Source organism: Schistocerca americana, chromosome 2 (genome assembly GCF_021461395.2).
Source record: "Schistocerca americana isolate TAMUIC-IGC-003095 chromosome 2, iqSchAmer2.1, whole genome shotgun sequence".
In the NCBI taxonomy this organism is placed as follows: domain Eukaryota; kingdom Metazoa; phylum Arthropoda; class Insecta; order Orthoptera; family Acrididae; genus Schistocerca; species Schistocerca americana.
This window is the reverse complement of record NC_060120.1, coordinates 406,547,982-406,569,165: the sequence shown is the minus strand read 5'-3', so window position 1 is coordinate 406,569,165 and position 21,184 is coordinate 406,547,982. Positions and strand designations below refer to the sequence as shown.

At 41.0% G+C, this 21,184-nt stretch overlaps 1 protein-coding gene across 1 annotated transcript in view; it reads left to right on the top strand.

The window, feature by feature from the left end:
- LOC124594054 overlaps positions 1-21,184 on the top strand; it is a 328,962-nt gene that overhangs the window by 101,218 nt on the left and 206,560 nt on the right. Inside the window, exon 2 of the mRNA XM_047132404.1 lies at positions 18,282-18,532. Coding sequence (XP_046988360.1) covers positions 18,333-18,532 — 200 coding nt within the window. The 5' untranslated portion in view covers positions 18,282-18,332. The remainder of the gene's footprint in view (positions 1-18,281; positions 18,533-21,184) is intronic.

Here is a 21,184-nt window from a genome sequence, read left to right as displayed (position 1 = left end):
TTGCACTGACATTACGAAGTAAGATTCAACACATCCCTCTCAGATGAATTCCGTCTGTGTTTCCATTGGGATTGCTGTGGAATGAAACCAATGAGCGCCAAACGTTTCAAAAATTTCGAAGTACTGCACTTAAACTGTATGACCTATTTCACTGACATGAGAAAACAAGTCCATGGCGAAAAATAACCGAGCTATGCAGGTTCACGCTTCAATCACACGCTTGGACAACAATATGGAGATGCCCTCCTGCTTTCCCGCTCCGTCAAAACGTAGCCCAGTAATTATGTTTCATTAGTCGACGCGCGCGGTGCTTCGGTACGCACCACCAAGTTCGACGGCGCATCGAAAATGCGTACATGCGGTAGTAATTATTGCACGTTAACCTCAAAGGATCAGTTGGCTTGCGTAATTTACATGGCTTCACTGTCCTGTAATCTCCAATTAAATTTAATTGCCGGCCCAAAGACCGCTTGGAAGACGATCATAATCGATGGTCCGAATTCAATTAATTTCGCACAAAAGGAAGCCAGGCGGTAGAATCTGGGATTTCGAACAATAGGTCATCAGTCGCATTTATGAAATTACATCGTCACACAACTAAATTGATTTTGCCGTAGCAGCAGTCCCCAGAAAAAGCATTCTTGAACTGCAGCTTTAAAATACCGTGTTGAATATGAATTATCTTATACATAAACAGTACCGCTAAAAGGAAACATAGAAAACACGTAGAGACGTCTATGATGCATATGTCCACTGTGATTTCCGCAGTAGTGGGAGTAAATCACAGCATCTGATGCGTTACGTGATTGAACGTCTTCTATAATTTATTTAATCTGTGTAAATTTTATTTTAACATTTAAACTTATTTGTCCTGTGGATTTTAAGATGTCAGTCACGGCTGAAGCTGACAATTTTCGAAAACAGCAGTCACAGGCGTCTCCAGAGCAACTGAAATATCAGTTGATGTACATTTATTTTATCTATAACATAATTTCATGTTTCATCCACACTGTTTGGTGGAAGACCTATTCTTGTCAAACGAGGATTTCATTCATAAACTAGGTCTATTTTTTACTCACAGCATGAGTACTGATCATTGTTCCAGTTCACGTAGAGAACTAATGCTTAACATTCCTCAATTCAAGTTTTCAAACTGATCAGTATCAATACATAGTATGAAGAATTGCATGTGACAGGCTGAAAGTTATCAGGCTGAAGGGCTTCTAACGTGATTTTGTTAATTTGTCTTGGCTGTAGACCGGTTATTATCAATGTATTCGTGGAATTATCCACAGTAACTGGAAGGATAACAGTAGCAACTATGCTGATTTATTGTAATACATTTTTTGTGGAAATTTATTTTAGAAGACACAAATGAAATCCATTAGCAACCGCGATTGCTCTTGTTTGTACTGTGAAATACGACAGTAGACCTTTAAATTGATTTTTAAGTTGGTCAAGATTAACTGCACGTGTTTCATTACACGGCAGGTACTCGTATAACACTTTTGTTATTAAGAATCTGCTTCTATCGTAAATGTTACTAAATACTGCTGCGGACAACATTTATTCATACCAGTAGACTGTTTTCAAATGTTTCACTTTTTATGATCAGTGTAGCAACTCGTTCTTGCCTATGTTCGTTCTACAGAATAAAAATTGCTAAGCTAGATTCTTTACTACTTCACACATCTATACTAGTTGTCATGAAGTGTACGGAGAGATACACTGTATTTCGTGACTCTGATTCATTGGTGCTACACCTCATAGCGCCTTCGAATCTGGATTAACAAAAAATTGAGAAAATCTAGTTGTTTTAATGCTTCAAGATTTTTTACAATCTCCTCCAACTCTAGAAGGCACACAGCGTTCATCCAGCTACATGTAACTCTTATAAAAGTCCTTCTTGGGGATGTAGTTCAATTCATGCGTCACAGTGGCTTGAATGTTGGTTATGTCGTCAAAGCATTGAATCTTATTCATCGGCAGACCATTTGGCAAGGAAATTAGCCATGTCACCGTGTTACCGTATAAGAATACATATAAAATTTCATGTACATTGTCGAAAAGCAACCAGCACCCAGCACCCAGATATCAAGGCCGGAAGTCAATGTAATTTCATACCATCGGCTGGTAACTGCACTATGTGATCAAAAGTATCCGGGCACGACCAAAAACATACATTTTTCACATTAGGTCCATTGTGCTGCCACCTATTGCCAGGTACTCTTTATCAGCAACCCCAGTAGTTATTAGAAATGGTGAGAGAGCAGGATGGGGCGCTCCGCGGAACTCACGGACTTGGAACGTAGTCGGGTGGTTGAGTGTTCAAAATGCCTCCGAGCACTATGGGTGGTTGAGTGTCATTTGTGTCATGGACCAGTTACAAGAGATATGGTTCAGCTTGCCACAAGAGAGTATACAAAGTCCTTATGACAATCTGCCCAAGAGACTCATTTCATGCATACCTGCTAGAGCGATTGCCACTTTGGAACGTCACATTGATAAGAGAGCTCATAGTGCCAAGATCTCTATAAATTCGGCTCGATTTTATACCCTCTCAAATAACATCAGATACTGTATTAACCCGCTGAAGTTTCATTTCGTTTTCTCCACTTTCGTTTTCTTCACTTTTTCTATCACACAATGTGTAAAGGCATTAACAGCCGTGAGCTTATCGTGCAAATCAACTCGACGGTTACTTGAATTATTTAAGGAAACTACAGAAATCCTACATCATTAAGGCCTAGTTGAAGTCTGGAGCCCCCATCCATTGCAGTACAAGGCTAGTCTGCTTAAAATAGCGATACGTCGTTTAGTTTATCCCTAGTGGGCTTCATTGTTTCACAGAGAAGTTCATTAGGGACAGATTGAATGACCTAGCGCAAAGAAGTTGTATAATTATGTAGGAAACTAGCGCTATACTCTTTACTGAAACTCACAACAAATTACCTCACCCTTTGTATACACTGTATTTTACACTGATGAGCCAAAAGATTATGACCACTGTCCACCTCGAGAGTGAGAGCAGTAAGGAATAAATGTAAGTGGAATAGAGGCATATGGGCAGTCATTATAGCAAAGGTAGGGTTTCAAATGTGGATATCTACCGACATAAGCGGCTTTTACAAAGGGCACATTGTTGTGTGGCTGTGCTGGACATAAGTCTCTGAAACGGCGCAGCTTGTCACGTGTTGGTGTACTATTGTTGAGAGCACCTATGGAATGTGGTTGAAGGATGGTGAAATAGCGAGTAGGAGTATGATATTGGACGACCATGTCTCATCACAAAACGTATAGGTTGGAGGATCCCCTACTGGTTAATCCTGGTTAGGCAGCGATCTGCGCACATATGAAGACAGCGTACAATGCTGGTGGAGGCACAAGTGTTTCGGAGCAGACCGTTGGAAGGCTACTGTTGAAGATGAAGCTCCACACTTCTACGTGTTGATCCAATAACATCGTCAGTTATGACTGCAGTGGGTATAGCATCACTGAGATCTCCCCGTCTATCGATAGAAACATGTCGCCTAACGAATGAGTTGCATTTGTTCTTGGATCACTTGCATCACGTCAATGTTGAGTCCTTAAACGCCGTCGTCCAGGTGAATGGCTACACGAAGCAACACTGCGCCACAGATGCAGTTTGATGAGAGCTGAATTATACTGCGGTATATATTGAGTTGGGTTTCATAACAGCGGAGAACCACATGGTCAGTGTTTCGGACCACGTGCATCTCTTCATGCTTGAAGTATCCCCCTATGGCGATGACATTTTCCAGCAGGATAACCAGCTGTGTTTCAAGGTCAGAATTGTGCTACAGTAGTTTGAGGGGAATTATAGTGCACTCACGGCTTGCAGCTGTGCCTGATCAGCACCCATTGGAAAACACGTCAGGCGCCAACTACATGCCCATAAACCATCATCCCGTAATTTTCTTGACCTGAGGGTGGATATCTGGTGCCAGATACTTCTGGAATCCTGTCAAGAACTTGTAGAATGCATGCAAAGCAGAGTCTCTGTTGTACCATATTTGAAAAGTTGAACAACACGCTATGAAGCAGATGGTCATGAATTTACAAATACTACCATCAGATATCATGTCCAGAACTTCCCATATTCTTCCAGAATGAGATTTTCACTCTGCAGCGGAGTGTGCGCTGATATGAAACTTCCTGGCAGATTAAAACTGTGTGCCCGACCGAGACTCGAACTCGGGACCTTTCCCATATTCTTGCCTGAAAAACCGAATCAACTTTCATCCATAATGCGTAAGATGTTGAGCTCAGAAAGTTGATAAGCTGTTAGTATTATACGTTGGAGAACTTTGCGAACATGATTTCCCAGAAAGGAAAATGGGGTAACGGTATTACGGAATAAAAGTGTTGTTTCAAAAGAGAGAAATGTTTTATTATTATTATTTACTTCTGTTACATGTTTGATCAAATGTCTGTTCTGTAATCAATCCCTCACAGGCGTAGAACGTATTGCTTAACTGGTAATTTTTCTTCTTTTTTTAACTGGCGTTTTAAGTAACGTTGGTTTAGTAACCTCTTCTTAATCTCCTAGTTTACTGTACGACTTTATTTGTTGGTGGAAAATACTGTTTTGACTTTTACATGTATCCCAACTTCCTGAATAAGTTAATTCTGTATCATGCTTCACGGTCACAGGCAAGATGTTCGTATAACCATTAAATATTTTAAAATTGTTTCATTCATTGTTTGAAAGTTGTTGTGTTCTTATTTGAATCTATTGATACCCACGAAGAAGTTTCTCTCTTGTTTAACCGGTTGTGGTATTGATTATGGTCGTCTTATTTTGTATTTTGGTGTTGAAATGTATACTAAAATTTGTAATTACGGCGATGTTTACCAGTGTGCTATAGGGATAGTGTGTGTGGATCTATTACTTGTTAAATGAAGTTGTAACTCTACAGACTACGGTCGTCTAGCGATGATTCCGTCGTTTCTTGAACCAATCGAACCTAAGACAGTAAAAAATATAGCGAACTATTATTCTACCAACACAAACCACAGACCTCATTTGATCATAATGAATTTACTGAGCTTTGCAGATGACACTTTGACGACAATACATACTTAACGTGGTAGCAGCAAAAGTAAAATGTCACAACTCGTAAATCGACACCTGCACTCCACGTGCCCCATCAAGGTGCGTGGTGGAAGACGCACGACGAAACAGAAATATTTCTCTAATTCCTCATTCATTCGTGGGTGGGGCACGGAAAGATACTCCTTTGATTCATATGAACGTCTCTGTCTTGTCCCTCGTGACCGTTAAGCTAAAAATTAATAGGAGGGGGTAATACATGTAGTGATTCGTATTGCCATGAGCGCTCTCGAAATTTTAAGGGTAAACGTCTATGGGATGTACAAGTGATATCCACAACACAGAAAGATTAATTTCGCTGAACGAACAGCAAAGTAAGAAAAGATGTATTAGTTTGTCAAGATTCAGCTTTGGTGAAATATTTTCTATTATGTCCTTGTTATTCCGAGTAGTACATTTTTTAGTATTCTCTCCAATGTGCAGATAGTTGTACGCTAATAGCTCACCATCTTTCTATGTATTATGCTTGTTTCATGTTTCTCATAACAGTCTTTCATGTGGGCTTCATCTATCACCATGTTAATTTTTCTTAATATCTTTTTCCTTTCACTATTTCTTTCGTTTTTATCTTTTCGTATATCTTACAATCACCAAACCGTTCTCGTTATTTCTTCTTTCGTAATTCCTTATGGTCACTCCCAAAGAGCTGCGATCGTTCTTCATATGCCTTCCATATCTATATGTCTAATACCCAAAAAAATCACTATGTCAAATAAACGTGGCCAGTCTCTTTCCAGACGTAGGCCCAGTTTCATATGCGGGCTTTCAAATAACTACGCACCCTCCGACTCTGAGTTGTAATATTAAAAGTTTTTGCTGGTTTCGTTGTCTAGGGGGCGGGGATACGTAGTTGAGGCATTACAAGCCTAATACTGCAGATTCTACAGTATAAAATATGAATAGCCAAGGAAATTGTGGTCTTATGTAAAATCGATAAGCGGGTCGAAGGCTTCCATCCAGTCACTCACTGATCAGTCTGGCCTGGCTGGACACGGAAGACAGCAACTATCTGCACATTGGAGAGAATACTAAAAAATGTACTACTCGGAATAACAAGGACACAATAGAAAATATTTCACCAAAGCTGAATCTTGACAAACTAATACATCTTTTCTTACTTCATATCAGCGCACACTCCGCTGCAGAGTGAAAATCTCATTCTGGCAGCAAAACAAAAGCTGAAATTTTAAATGTAGCATTTGATAAATCTTCCATGCAGGAGGATCGTACAAACATACCGCCGTTTGAGTCTAGTACAGATTCCCGTATGGAGGACATAGTGATAGACATCACTGGGGTTGTGAAGCAGCTGAATGGGTTGAAAATAAATAAATCACCAGGTCCTGATGGGATTCCAATTCGGTTTTACAGAGAGTACTCTACCGCATTGGCTGCTTACTTAGTTTGAATTTATCGTGAATCCTTTGCCCAACGTGAAGTCCCGAGCGACTGGAAGAAAGCGCAGGTGACGCCTGTATATAAGAAGGGTAGAAGGATGGATACTCAAAATTACAAACCAATATCCTTAACATTGGTTTGTTGCAGGATTCTCGAACATATTCTTAGTTCGAATATAATGAATTTCCATGAGACAGAGAAATTGCTGTCGATGCATCAGCACGGCTTTAGAAAGCATCGCTCCTACGAAATTCAACTCGCTCTTTTTTCACATGATATCTTTCGAACTATGGATGAAGGGTATCAGACGGATGCCATATTCCTCGACTTCCGGAAAGCGTTTGATTCGGTGTCCCACTGCTGACTCCTAACAAAGGTACGAGCATATGGGATTGGTTCCCAAATATGTGAGTGGCTCGAAGACTTCTTAAGTAATAGAACCCAGTACGTTGTCCTCGATGGTGGGTGTTCATCGGAGGTGAGGGTATCATCTGGAGTGCCCCAGTGAAGTGTGGTAGGTCCGCTCTTGTTTTCTATCTACATAAATGATCTTTTGGATAGGGTGGATAGCAATGTGCGACTGTTTGCTTATGATGCTGTGGTGTACGGGAAGGTGTCGTCGTTGAGTGACCGTAGAAGGATACAAGATGACTTGGACAGGATTTGTGATTGGTGTAAATAATGGCAGCTAACTCTAAATATAGATAAATGTAAATTAATGCAGATGAATAGGAAAAATAATCCCGTAATGTTTGAATACTCCATTCGTAGTGTAGCGCTTGACACAGACACGTCGATTAAATATTTGGGCGTAACATTGCAGAGCGATATGAAGTGGGACAAGCATGTAATGGCAGTTGTGCGGAAGGCGGATAGTCATCTTCGGTTCATTGGTAAAATTTTGGGAAGATGTGGTTCATCTGTAAATGAAACCGCTTATAAAACACTAATACGACCTATTCTTGAGTACTGCTCGAGCGTTTGGGACCAATCAGATCGGGTTGAGGGAGGACATAGAAGCAATTCAGAGGCGGGCTGCTAGATTTGTTACTGGTAGGTTTGATCACCACGCGAGTGTTACGGATATGCTTCAGGAACTCGGGGGGAGTCTGTGGAGGAAAGGAGGCGTTCTTTTCGTGAATCGCTAAATTTAGAGAACCAGCATTTGAGGTTGACTGCAGTACAATTTTACTGCCGCCAACCCATATTTCGCGGAAAGACCACAGAGATAAGGGATATTAGGGCTCGTACAGAGGCATATAGGCAGTCATTTTTCCCTCGTTCTGTTTGGGAGTGGAACAGGGAGAGAAGATGCTAGTTGTGGTATGAGGTACCCTCCGCCATGCACCGTATGGTGGAATGCGAAGTATGTATGCAGATGTAGATGAATTCACACATGGATCGAATGGTCGATGGTCCTTATCACTCGGCAATAGCGAATTAATATAGAAATTTATAAATGAAAGATTGCGTGAAATATAATATGCAGGTACTATTTTGACGACTTTAAATGATGAGTACGATAATACAAGTACTTGTGAGAATGCGGTATATTTCTGCGAACACTTATTGGTGTGGATGGTCCAGCAATTAAATAAAACGTAAGTTGAATAACAGGGAAGCAATAGATTCCTACTCCACGTAATTTGTTAGGAACAACAACATAGCTGGTGAGATATTCACTTCTAAATGCACACTACATCTTCACTGTAGAAACCTCGGAAATCTCACAAGTTCACAAGTCCACACTTCGAAGTACTTCTGTCTCTCTCGGCCACGCGCAAACCGCTCCACGCTCCAAGTCTCTCTCGCGACCGTCCCGGCACTTCCCGTGTCCTGTGCCGTACCCTCTAGCACTCCTCACCCGAACTCCCTTCCATCCATTCTCCCCATTCGCGAGCGCTGTGATTGGCTAGAGCGCTCCCGCCTTGTCTGCATGCCAACATACCCAGACAAACATAATGAAACATATTCTAAATACTGGATTTACGTTTAAATACTTTAAATTAAATAAATATTTCTACGCCTGGACCATAAACACGCTCTAACACACATTATTAGATACATAAACAAATTAAATAAACATATATCAAAGGGATAGAACAAAAGGTAGGCCAGTAGCCCAATGTCTCTGTGCTTTCTAAAAAAGAGTAAATATTTGACCAATTTCTTCATCCATACTATATATCGGATATAAACAAGAAATAGATGAATAAGTTTATTTATAAGCATACTGCTACCGTTTTTTCGTGTAACCGTGGAATACCTACGGCCTGACGCGATCGATAGTAATCGGCCACTTTGACCTCCTATAGCTCATGTACTATTCAAGCTACATGCCGGTAATTCATACCAACTTAGGTTTGCACTAATCGCTTTCTAAAGACACGTCGATCGCCGAAATCGGATGAAGCGTTTAAATTTTGGAAACTCGTTGATGGGTGTTACTTGTCTAATTTACAGTCAGATACTAAACTTTAAACCAATGAAGATATTGAAAATCTGATTACACCATCAGAATCGTCGTGCAAATAATTGTAATGTACATATTTCTTTTTAGGTTTTATGATTCCTCTGGTTATTGTTAATTTCTATATGATCTGTTAAATGTCTGCCATTAGGGTTTCACAAAGTCCGCCATCTTTGGCACTCCCGACGTGTCTCCTTCATCAACATAGCGTCACCATGGAATTCCCAGCCACGCGGCCGGACCCATCTTGCCGCGGCCAGCGCCTGCCACCGCGTGGTCTGCCTGCCGAGCGGCCCGCGCCCGCCAGGCGGCCCGTGCGGCCACTGCTTCCTTCGAACTTAGAATACTTTCAGGGCGCGACGATTCGCCCGTTACCTCACACACACAGTTCTTGGAATTGTGTTTTTATTTCTTTATTACATATCACATCCTCGCTGGTAAAGATACAGAATTACTACGATTGCTTCACGATCTCATTTATGCCCTCTTGTATTCTTATGTTTATCTTCGGTTTCCCCAATCTGCGTACTGATGTTCACACTCAAGTTCATGTTGTACCGAAACCACTATATGCAGTTTAAATTAGACCTAGCTTTTCCTTCCTCTACCTTTAAATACATTGGTTCAAATGGCTCTGAGCACTATGGGACTTAACGTCTGAGGTCATCAGTCCCCTAGAACTTAGAACTACTTAAACCTAACTAACCTAAGGACATCACACACATCCATGCCAGAGGCAGGATTCGAACCTGCGACCGTAGCGGTCGCGCGGTTCCAGACTGTGGCGCCTAGAACCGCTCGGCCACCTCTCTAATCCATCAACATTGTGTTTCGTAAAACAGTACTCAAAATTGCTGTTCCATGAATTGGTTCTAAATTAACCGTGTTTTTTCCCAGTCAGCTAAATTCTATGTATCTCAAAACTGGTGAGACAGTTTCTAGTTTTATTCTATCAAAAGTGTTATCAAGACACTCTTCTCTGTAACACAGTTGTCTCTATTCTGCCGCTTCGTCTTTCGTATCCATTACCATAGTCAACAAGAGTGTTTATTATCACATTTATTGCTCAGTTCAAGACCGTCATTAACATTTTTACTGCTTGTGGTATTAGGGTGATATTTTTTAATTATTTATCTCTCTTAGTATTGAAACGGGAATCATTATTGTAGTTAAGAAGTGTTGTGGACATTTCTTTGCTTAATAGGTATTTCTTTATTTACTCGTTCGGCATTTACAAAGGCTTTGAGCAAATAACATTTTAACTAAAATATTCGAAAAGTTCTATATTGGGTTACAATGTTCTTTATGGATGTCCTTATAACACTATACAATATTACGAATACTCTTGAGCCACTCTGTTCTAAGTCTGAGTCTGCGTAAGTCCTTGAGATTACCCTCATAGCCACGCACTTCACACAGAAGTGTATGATACATTGGCTGAATTTCCCTGCACTCACATTCAGGACTGTCTGATAGACACCACTTGTTCATCAGTTGCTTACAACTACGAACACTCATCCTAAACAGTTCAAAGTTGTCCATAATTTCCTTGGGAATTTGAAACCATAGATCGTCTTGTTGAGTTGGCCCCCAGTTCTTTCCAAGCTACCTTCGCAAAGAAGTCTTTCTGTTCTTCTCCGGTTTTCCATAAAGATGAACTGGATTTAAGTCTGCTTACAGATGTTAGATCTTGATGTGTAGAGAGTTCTGGGTTGTCTAGAATTTTTCTCCATAATCCTGTTGTGAGTGTCTGTGCTCGCCTAATTTGAGGAGGCTCTATGTTTGTTAGGATGGGGAGCCAGGCACATCGGATAGCCAGGAGTGTTTCAAAACTGACCCCCATTATCCTCTTCAGTTGAACGTCCAGTTTCGATACAACTGCGCGTCTCATCCTGACTGAGTAAACTATTCAGCCTTGCTGTAGAAGAGGGCTCGTGCTGAAATCCTCAATGTGCTTGCCCCACAACCCTATGTTGTTCCAGATAGTTTCGATGCTATAACATTACTTGATTTTAGCTTCTGTATTGCATCTTCTAGACGTTAGCTGTACATTAGAGAACGATCTAATTTCTTTCCCAAGTATTTAGGCTTATCGTCATGCCTAAGGCTTTGGCCATTCATAGAAAGCTGTAGTTTTCTGTTTGAGTCTCTATTGTTAAAGTGCAATATGTTTCTGATCGTGTTGTTAGGATCTGGACGTAGGTGCTACTTGGGGAAATAGGTGTTCAGTACTTCCAGGTTGATAAAATTCTTGCTTTTATATGCGGTGACCAGGACGTCAGAATACGCAAATTCACGTTATTTCGTTTCTTGCATATCAAGAATATATGGACTGAAAAGAATGGATGCTAGTGCCGGACCCCGTGGCAGGCCATTATGCAGAAACTTGCTCTTCCTGTGCTCATGCCGTAAAGAGTATTAGTCCAATTGAGAGCTTAGTATGAATTATACCTGGTGTTTGGAATGATTCAGTTTTTCCTCTTTATTGACATTCCGTCGAATAGTTTATAGGAGGTACAAAGCAAAATATCGGTGTGATACAGTTTTGGTTATTTCCAGACTTTTCAGGTTTCGGCACTGCAGTGGCTGTTGCGTCTTTCCATATCTTAGGGAGCGCGCCCGTTGTGATGCAATCTGTACACAGTTTAACCATCCATCATCTTCCTAAAATTCCTAGCTTCATCAAAATTTCTGGCAGGATTGCGCCAGGTCCAGCCGATTTTCCTGTCTTCATTCATCAGCGAAAAATCTACATCCTTTACATCAGGTATAAACCTGTCTCAGAATTTTGTTTCACTCAGTATTTGTGAAGTAATTATTTCCTGCCCATAACGTCCATTATACAAACAATTATCTTTCTGCTAAATTATTCTTGCTTTCAGACACTGTCTTTCACTTTCGCTTTCAAATTTTGTGCTTCCTTCGTTCATTCAGTGTCTGCAGTACTTTTCACATATTTTACAACCACTTGTGTTTTGCTTTTATTCTCTTTTATTCGCTGGTTTAATCTGTATGCAATTTTCGTCCTTAGTCTAACGGAAGTGGGACAGAAATCTGAAAAATTACACCCTGTACTATCAGTTCAATATTTATCGGACTTCGTGGAGAAGTTCACCAGATTACAAGAACGGATGCCGGCCGCGGTGGTCTAGCGGTTCTAGGCGCGCAGTCCGGAACCGCGCGACTGCTACGGTCGCAGGTTCGAATCCTGCCTCGGGCATGGATGTGTGTGATGTCCTTAGGTTAGTTAGGTTTAAGTAGTTCTAAGTTCTAGGGGACTGATGACCACAGATGTTAAGTCCCATAGTGCTCAGCACCATTTGAATCATTTTGAACAAGAACGGATGTCTATATTCAACATGAGTGTGAAGTGTGACACCTAAGGACACGAGTACACTGTTCTATTTGTTGTTGAGTGCAAGCAGACACCCTGTAAATGTGATCTTTCTTTAGCGCTGCCAGAAACACATGCCGTGTCACTTAATGGTTACAGTTAGCTCGAGGCCGGTATGAAGATGTATGACCTAGCATCTCATTGCACGTATGCTCTACAGTTGATAATCGAGGGGACTCTAGGCTTGCCAATCATCCGTACATTATGCAAAGCTGTTCTAGTGTGAACACGCAGGAATATTGTGCAAAAATACCAACGTGCGGCTGTCACACAGGCTCCTACATAGAGGACTTAGAAATTCGCTTCTTTGGCGTAGAGAAGCAACTGAAGAGCCTGAAAACAAATAAGTCGCCTTGTGCAGATGGAACCCAGTTCATTTCTACAGAGAGTACCCTGTGGCCGTCCACTGCAAAGTACCAATCGACTGGGAAAAAGCGCCGGTGACTACTGTAAATAAGAAAGTTAAAAAAGGGAAAGAAAAATAAACCGGTCCTGCACCATTACAGACCGTTATCCCTGGCATGGATTTGCCGGAGAACTCTTGAACGCATTCTGAGTTCGAATATAACAAATTTCCTTGCGATGGAAAAGTTTCGGTCTACAAATCACCACGGACTTAGAAAGCATTGCACGTACGAGCTAGCCCTTTTCTCGCATGACATCCTGCGAACAATTGATGGTGGACAGTTTTCATATTCCTAGATTTCCGGAAAGCGTTTATCACCGTGCCCCACTGCATACCGTCGCCGAACGTCCGAACACAGGGATTAAATTCCCAGAAATGCTAGTGGCTCGAAGACGTTTTGTCCGCGACGACGAGTGTTCATCAGAGGCAAAGCTATCGTCAGCAGTGCCCCAGGGAGGTGTGACTGGAGCGCTCTTATTCTCTGCAAACAGAGATGATCCGACATACACGGTGAGCAGAAATTAACGGCGGTTTGCTGATGAAAATGAATGAAATGATCGTATGGCATTATTGGCCGGGAGGCCTCGTTCGGGTTCGGTCGCCAAGTGCAAGTCTTATTTGAGTCGACGTCACATTGGGCGAATTGCGGCCGTTGATGAGGATGAAATTATGATTAGGACAACACGATGCCCAGTCCACGAGCGGAGAAAATCTCCAACCGGACCGGGAATCGAACTCGGGCCCGTTATACGGGGAGCAAGCACGTTACCACCTAGCTAAGCAGGAGGACTGGTTTGTAGATGACGCTGTGGTAAGTTAATGCGGATGAGTAGGAAGAAGAATACCACAACGAACGCAAACAGCATTAGTAGAGTGCCGTTTGGCACACTCACATTGATGAAATGTCTAGTCGTAACGTTGCAGAGAGATATGGCATTGAAAGAGCACTTGAAGTTTGTTGTAGAGAATGCGAATGGTCGAATTCGTTTTATTAGGAGAATTTTGGGAAAGTGAAGCACGCCTATAAAGGAGACGGCGTAGACAACACTAGTGCCACCCACTCTTGAATACTGTTCGAATCTTTGGAATTCCCACCAGGTGGTTGTTCGATCAGGTAACTAGTTTTATAAAGGTGATCTGTGAACTCAAATGGGTATCCCTGGAGGGAGAATGACGCTTCCTATTTGTGAGGAGCAGTTGTCTCAATTTAGAAAACCGGCATTTTAGGACAACTGTAGAATGATTCTACTGGCATCAAAGTACATTTCACGTAAGAACCATGAAGAAAAGACGCGATAAATTAGGGTTCACACGGACTTTTAGATAGTCGTTGTTCGCTACCTCTATGTGCGAGGGGAACAGGAAAGGAAATGAGCAGTAAGGCGCAGGGTAATACCGGAAGTATCTTGGTAATGAAGCACAACAAGTTTTACTGTCTTGCCACATACTGGCGATAATTCAGTTTTTCATCAGTATTTACCATATCAGCCCTGTTTTCATATGTTGTAGATCCTCGCACTACCGTAGCAGTAGTTGGACAGGTGTGGGTTTCGAAAATCCCTGTTTGTTGTGATCTTAGTCTAAGTCATTTACGGACACGTTGACTGCAATTTGACAGCCAGAAAAAGAAGCGAGTCTCATCACTAAACATTACTGAATGCCACACGACGTCCCAGCTGCCTCTCGCTCTACACTCTGTTGTATGCGCACGGTGTCGGTGACAAACGACGCATGATAATGGAAGGCCTCAACCCAGGTTCCAGTACTATGTTCCATACAGTTGCTAGTGTCATTATGCCCATAAACGCTTCTTGGATTTCAGTACTGTCATCCCCCTTTCCGTCTTATCCAGTAGAATAATTCTACGGTCATCTTACAATTTAATCTTTCTGAAAGGGCGAGTTCCTGTTCTTCTAGCTACACGGTTGTCCTAAGTCCAACTAGTCACCATTTTCTCTGCAGTCATTCCACTGTTAAATGTAAACTTTCACGGCCACAAAAGCCACAATTAATAAAATGTTAAGGGCGATTATGACACGGTCGTATGGATTTCACATTTCAACTCAACGTTCCGTCCCCACCTGTGGAGGATATTTTCAAGGGGAATCGTAGCTTCTTTTAGTGTCCGATACACATCCTGGCTCACTACAGAGTTCAGAAAAATTCTATTTATGCGTGCTTCCGTGCAGTTGCGTGACGTCACATGTTTTGAATACTCGAGCCTAATTGGCTGTTGTCTCCAGTCATCGTCTGCTGTTGCTCTCACCACATGGTACACATCTTCTTCAGCACTGGAATCCAAATTTCATTCAATTTCACGCATTCCTATCTGCTTCTAAGGGTGTTTTACAATCTAATGGTCCATCTGAATAGCCTTTCATGATATTCGCTTGTGGCTGCTAGTATCTGAGTCTTATCAAAATGGATATGGTGATCTCCTGGTTCCAAAGCGTATTCCAAAACAACCAATCTGTCAGTCTCCCCCCTTGCAACTACCCTTGGGCGCTTCTGGCCGTTTTCTGAGCAATCTTTTTGTAGACCGTTCTTTTTTTAGTACTTACGTACAACGACATGGAATCCCTTAAATTCCCGCTTTTCCCAGCGGTTGACTAGCATCATTGGCCAATTTTTAAATGATCTTGTATCTTCCGTCGGGTTAGTAGATTACCGCGACGTTATGTTTCTTCAATTTTTTTTTTCTTTATGCGGGGAGAAACGTCCTTAAAGGAAGGCCTTTCTCAGGCGCTTGTGCATCGCTATGATTTCTGCGCAGTGGTCTTAACGCTCTTTTTAGGTCAGTAGACGAATAACCATTCCTGAGCAATGCACTGCTGAGGTATTTTACTTCAGCGGTAAGCAGCTCTGGTTAGCAAATGTTCCTTCCTTCCTCTATCCGTCAACGTTTTTATGATGCCTCGGCTTTGTTGTGGGTGGGGTTCGTGTCCCGTTGTAGGTATCGGTCTGTGTTATCGGGTTTCCGGTAAACTGTGTGGCCTTTGCTATCACCTTTTTTTTAGAAAACTAGAAAATAAAGAGAATTAAATCTCCCACCTGCCTCCTCATCCATGTTAAACTGAATCTTTGGATTAACCCCGCTGACATGTTTCTTGATGTCAACTACAGCCAAGTGTCTGTAGGATTTGTCGGTATGATTCTCGCATCTGAAAGGTTTCCTTAATGTTAATCTAATTGTCATAATGCTTAAATGTCCTTCACCTATAGGAACGGCTTTTTCCTGCACTGAAAATATTGTGAATAAGCTCACAACAGGATGAAATTGTGATCAACATATCCCACAGACGTGCATGCGTTTTGTCAAAGTGATTATGGCGAACACATTCCACTTACCTTAGAGTACTTTTACTCGTGGGCTATGTTCCACATTCCAGAACATCTAATCACGTATGCATTTTTAGTACATTAGAATCAGCTTAAAAGTACACGAGTATTAGGAAATGTTGCGAACAACCAATATAACATATCATCACTTATTTGTCCGACGCGTTCTCATTACTTTATGTGTGGCTTTCTTCCTGTAGTATTTTGCGCTTATTACAATACTGAAACGTGAGGAGTTAAACGCTAATTCACTCCGCAATTTTTGTTTCCCTTGAGTAATAATTTCATTTGCCCTAACACCAGAGTAAGCTCAAGAAATTAAATCTGCTCTTAAATATGGTTCTTCATTCTGTAGGCAATTTCCAAATCTCTTTCGAGTATACACAATCATTTTGGTAAAGGTTATCTTCAAATTATAGAGAATGCTTTCTTTTTTGGGTCTTGAAAAGTGTGTTTTTCATACATCTCGAATTATCTTCGCGTAATCAAATTTATCTTTCATGCCATTTTTTTCTTTTTCCCCTTACGTATATCGGAACTCTATCATCGTCTATATCTTCTCCAACAACTGCATTTCGACCCTGTAATATCATAATACGACATTTCGAATTTCGTTTTCATGATTACTACGACAACGCCATAGTTATTTCTACTGCGTTAAGAAAATCAATATCTGCTACTCTACGCTGCAGCTATTAGTGACACTGACTGGGTGGACCTGAAACAAACCATTTTAATTGAAAGGGAGACTTGTGTTTGGAAAACATTCCAAAAGTTCAAAAATTATGAGAAACTTGAACAATTTTACGAACCCCGATACTTTTCTCTCACGAAGAATTCTTTTTCAATGAGGTCAGATGAGCAAGCCCCATAGATTTACGCGAGACCTAAATCTACGACGAGTTCCTCTCGACTGCCAAGAAATTATACAGAAACTCCTCCTCGAACTGTGGTACTGCTATCGTCATGAAATGGAATATTTTATTTTATCTAACAACTGCTTTAGGTAAGTTCTCACTTGTGGCTAAATGTTTGTAGCGATGTACAGCTGTAGAGTCGGCCTATGCTGGACCACCATTCGAGAGCGAGAGAAGGAGGAGGTTAGTGTGTAACGTCCCGTCCACAACGAGGTCACTAAGGGCGGAGTACAAGCTCGTTTAGGGGAGGGAAGGGGAACCAAATCGGCCATGCACTTTCAAAGGAACTGTCCTGGCATTTGCCTGAAGGGAAATCACGGAAAACCTATATCAGGATGGTCAGACGTGGATTTGAACCGTCGTCCTCCCAAACGCGAATCCAGTGGTGTAAGCACTGCGCCACTTCGCTAGGTCGAGACTGAGAATATGTCTTTTGCAGATATATGTTACGATTGATGGCTGTGGATTATTTTCAGATATCTGCATTTATAAATGAACTATTTTTCTGTGGGAAGTAGCAGATATTAACTACGTTATCAATAAGTTTCAGCGTGCAGAGCACTCATCGGAATCAACAAAATATTGTTGTTGTTGTGGTCTTCAGTCCTGAGACTGGTTTGATGCAGCTCTCCATGCTACTCTATCCTGTGCAAGCTTTTTCATCTCCCAGTACCTACTGCAACCTACATCCTTCTGAATCTGCTTAGTGTATTCATCTCTTGGTCTCCCTCTACGATTTTTACCCTCCACGCTGCCCTCCAATACTAAATTGATGATCCCTTGATGCCTCAGAACATGTCCTACGAACCGATCCCTTCTTCTGGTCAAGTTGTGCCACAAACTTCTCTTCTTCCCAATCCTATTCAATACTTCCTCATTAGTTATGTGATCTACCCATCTAATCTTCAGCATTCTTCTGTAGCACCACATTTCGAAAGCTTCAACAAAATATATAATTTGATTTTTTGGGAGATTACTGTCATTAGCAACATTCTTGTGTTCATATGTTCACAATTTTTTTGTAATAAATCTTCCCTATTAGAAAATGGTACTATTGTGTGAAATTTTTGAGGTACCTTTGTGGTGAGATTCTATTACAGGTCTAGAAAATGGCGACATAGCTCTAATAATAAAGAAACATGGAAGAGTTCACGTTTGGTTTCATTAGCTTGTTTTATAGTGAATCGCGTTTGCAGCAGCTGACACCGAGTTTCTGTTTGCAGATTGTCGATGGCAACGCAAAAACGGACGTGAGCAACCGCAAAGACCCGGGCATGTTCTGCGGCGAGACTGAACAACCGCAGACGTTCATCTCGGAGACGAGCTTCGTCAAGGTGGTGTTCCACGTGGACAACTTCACGGACCAGACCTACTTTAGCTTCGATTCCCGAGCAGAGCAGCAACTGGAGGTGTACCTGCGGTACGGCCACCATCCTGAGCTCTATCCCAACAGGAGGGGGGAGGTGATTTCAGGGTGAGTGCTCCTACGTGTCTCCTTAATGCATTATGGAAGCACAAACTATTGTCATTGTTATTTTTTAGTCAGTAAGTACTTGTGCAACACCCAAGTAATGCGGTCTTTACCTCGCATTCGCCATCTGCATCTGAGTCAATGTAGATTATAATTCGAGGGTCTGCCAATATACTCAGAGCAGGTTATTCCTGGCCTACTGTAAGATATTGGCCTCAAGGTGTAGATTGCATTTTTGTTAAGCGAAGACTGTTTGAGCACTGTGGTTTTTAGTAGGTTGGGCTCATGAGAGGCAGCTGGGTGTGTGAAACAGGGAAAACAGCGCAAGACAGATGATGAAACCATTAAAGAATTGTACACATTTTCTTTTCTAAGTAGTACCTCGAGCACTGTATCCATAACAGCTTATTACTTTGTTGTCTGGAATTTTAAAGTTTATTCAAATACTACATGGTGCCTGAACGAAAAAAGTTATATTTAGCTCTATCCTAAGTCGTCAGTATAAGACCTAAGCAACTTCCATGTGCTAAAGTGCTGAGTGGTTTCCCAACTAATACGATGAAAGATGACAAATAGACCAGGGAGAATGTGGAATAGGTGTCAAAACAATTTAGTGACATTACAATTAATACAGTCAAAAAGACAGATTTAAAGCAACTACTGGCGAGCATGGGTACACAGACTTCTAGGTTCTGGGTATACTATGTAGACCTGTCAATGTAATCACTAAGGCCGTTTAATTTTCGTTAGAGATCGTATGCATAATTTATCGTAACTTCACTTTTTATTCTGCGCGTTTTTTTATGTACGCATTTGCTTGGATTGGTAAACCGTGAACGTGCGGAAGTGCACTTGACGTTTAAGGCGGCAAGAAAGGTACGTCTACGATCCTAAGACACAATTATTCCTATACTTGGGCAACTATTAACGTTCCGTGAAACATCAGCAACAACGTTTCCCAACAATCACAAATCGAGAATAATTGCTACGACAGGGAATGTCGAATGAGGTTACTGATCATCACAAATGAAGAGGTTAAAAATACTTTCCGCGCTTTATACTACATTTTCAAACGCATTACATGTGTAATTGGCATGAGGAACAAATATCAAAAACACAAGTTCTTTGTTCCTAGCAGAGTTCTGAATACATTGTACATCTTTCCAGCCGGTGCTGTGGCCATTTTGTTAATAATTATTTTGATATGACGTACATGTCACTGGTAAAGAAGTGAATTCCTAAAAGAAGTACATCCTAATTCCATTATCGGTGTAGCCGTGTTCGGGTAATCGATGCCACAGAAATCGTTTCTAGAACATCCTCTTTGTTGTTCCTGAATAGTTACGTGGCTGGGCCGTTACATAAGGATTTTATGGTGCGGAATTGATTAGTAATTTCCTATGTTGGCTACTTACAGATTTTTAAAAGCACAAGACGAGTAGGAGAAGAGCCGCTTTCTGGACAGAAAATTGTACCTTTAGTACCTCCTCAGAAACTGTCCATTGAAACACACTATATGCCCAACAGTTTGGACCCACAGACTGACAGAACGAATCAATCAAGCAGTTTACAATGTAAGGTACCATTTAACAGGAGTACATAAAAAAATATGTGAAGGTAAAACGACGAGGTCATTCACCACGCTTAGCATCATAGGCTGTCATGGGTCAACAATTTTTCCCTCCCGTCTACGGCCACTGAGACAGTTTATGAAATGTAGATTTAATGTTGAATTGCTTATTACTAAATGGCTAATGTTATTTCATTAAACTCCCTATTACGACGGATACTACACTTTGAGATATTTTGTTATAACTTTGGTTTAATTTGAAACACTCGCTAATAACATAAAACGACAGAAAATGATTAAAAATAGATTACGACATAGACCTATATCTTATCTTTGATTTGTCACAATGGGAAAAATACAAACAAGGTTTATCTCGTGAAACCGACTGCTCTTGTCAGCATGTGAATTTTCAAATGATTGGAAGAGGTTTCCACTACCTCACAGCAGCCTTCGCAAACTGAATAATACGATGACAGAATGACTTTAAGGTTTTCACTGGTTAAATAAGTATATTTTTATTATGTTGCGTTTTTTCACTTGGCTGTTTGGAAACACAGTGTTGCAGCAATAAAAGACCTTGCACTTATTTTTGGATCGAAAAACTCATTCACTGAGTCAAGAATACATCAATCTGTCTACAGTAAATTACTTGCTAAAAGGTTCCACTGTTGCTTAAAGCAACACACACACAGATATATATATATATATATATATATATATATATATATATATATATATATATATATATATATATATATGCACTACTGTTGCACCCATGCACTCCTCAACGCACCCATATATAGGGAGGGAGGGGAGGGGGGGGGGAGAGAGAGAGAGAGAGAGAAGAAAGAATGAATTAACTAAGAAGTGAATCGCAGTTATTTACATCATTTAAATATTCTTACAAATACTCTTTGAAATGTAACAAAAATATAAATGATTTGTTGGACCCCATTACATGACTATAAGAAGTCACAATATTAACTGATCCTTTGAAACATGACCAAACATTATGGTAACCTATAATGAATGCATGACTGTGTTTTCACCAAAAAGGTGTTCATAAGTATTAAAATATACGTTCA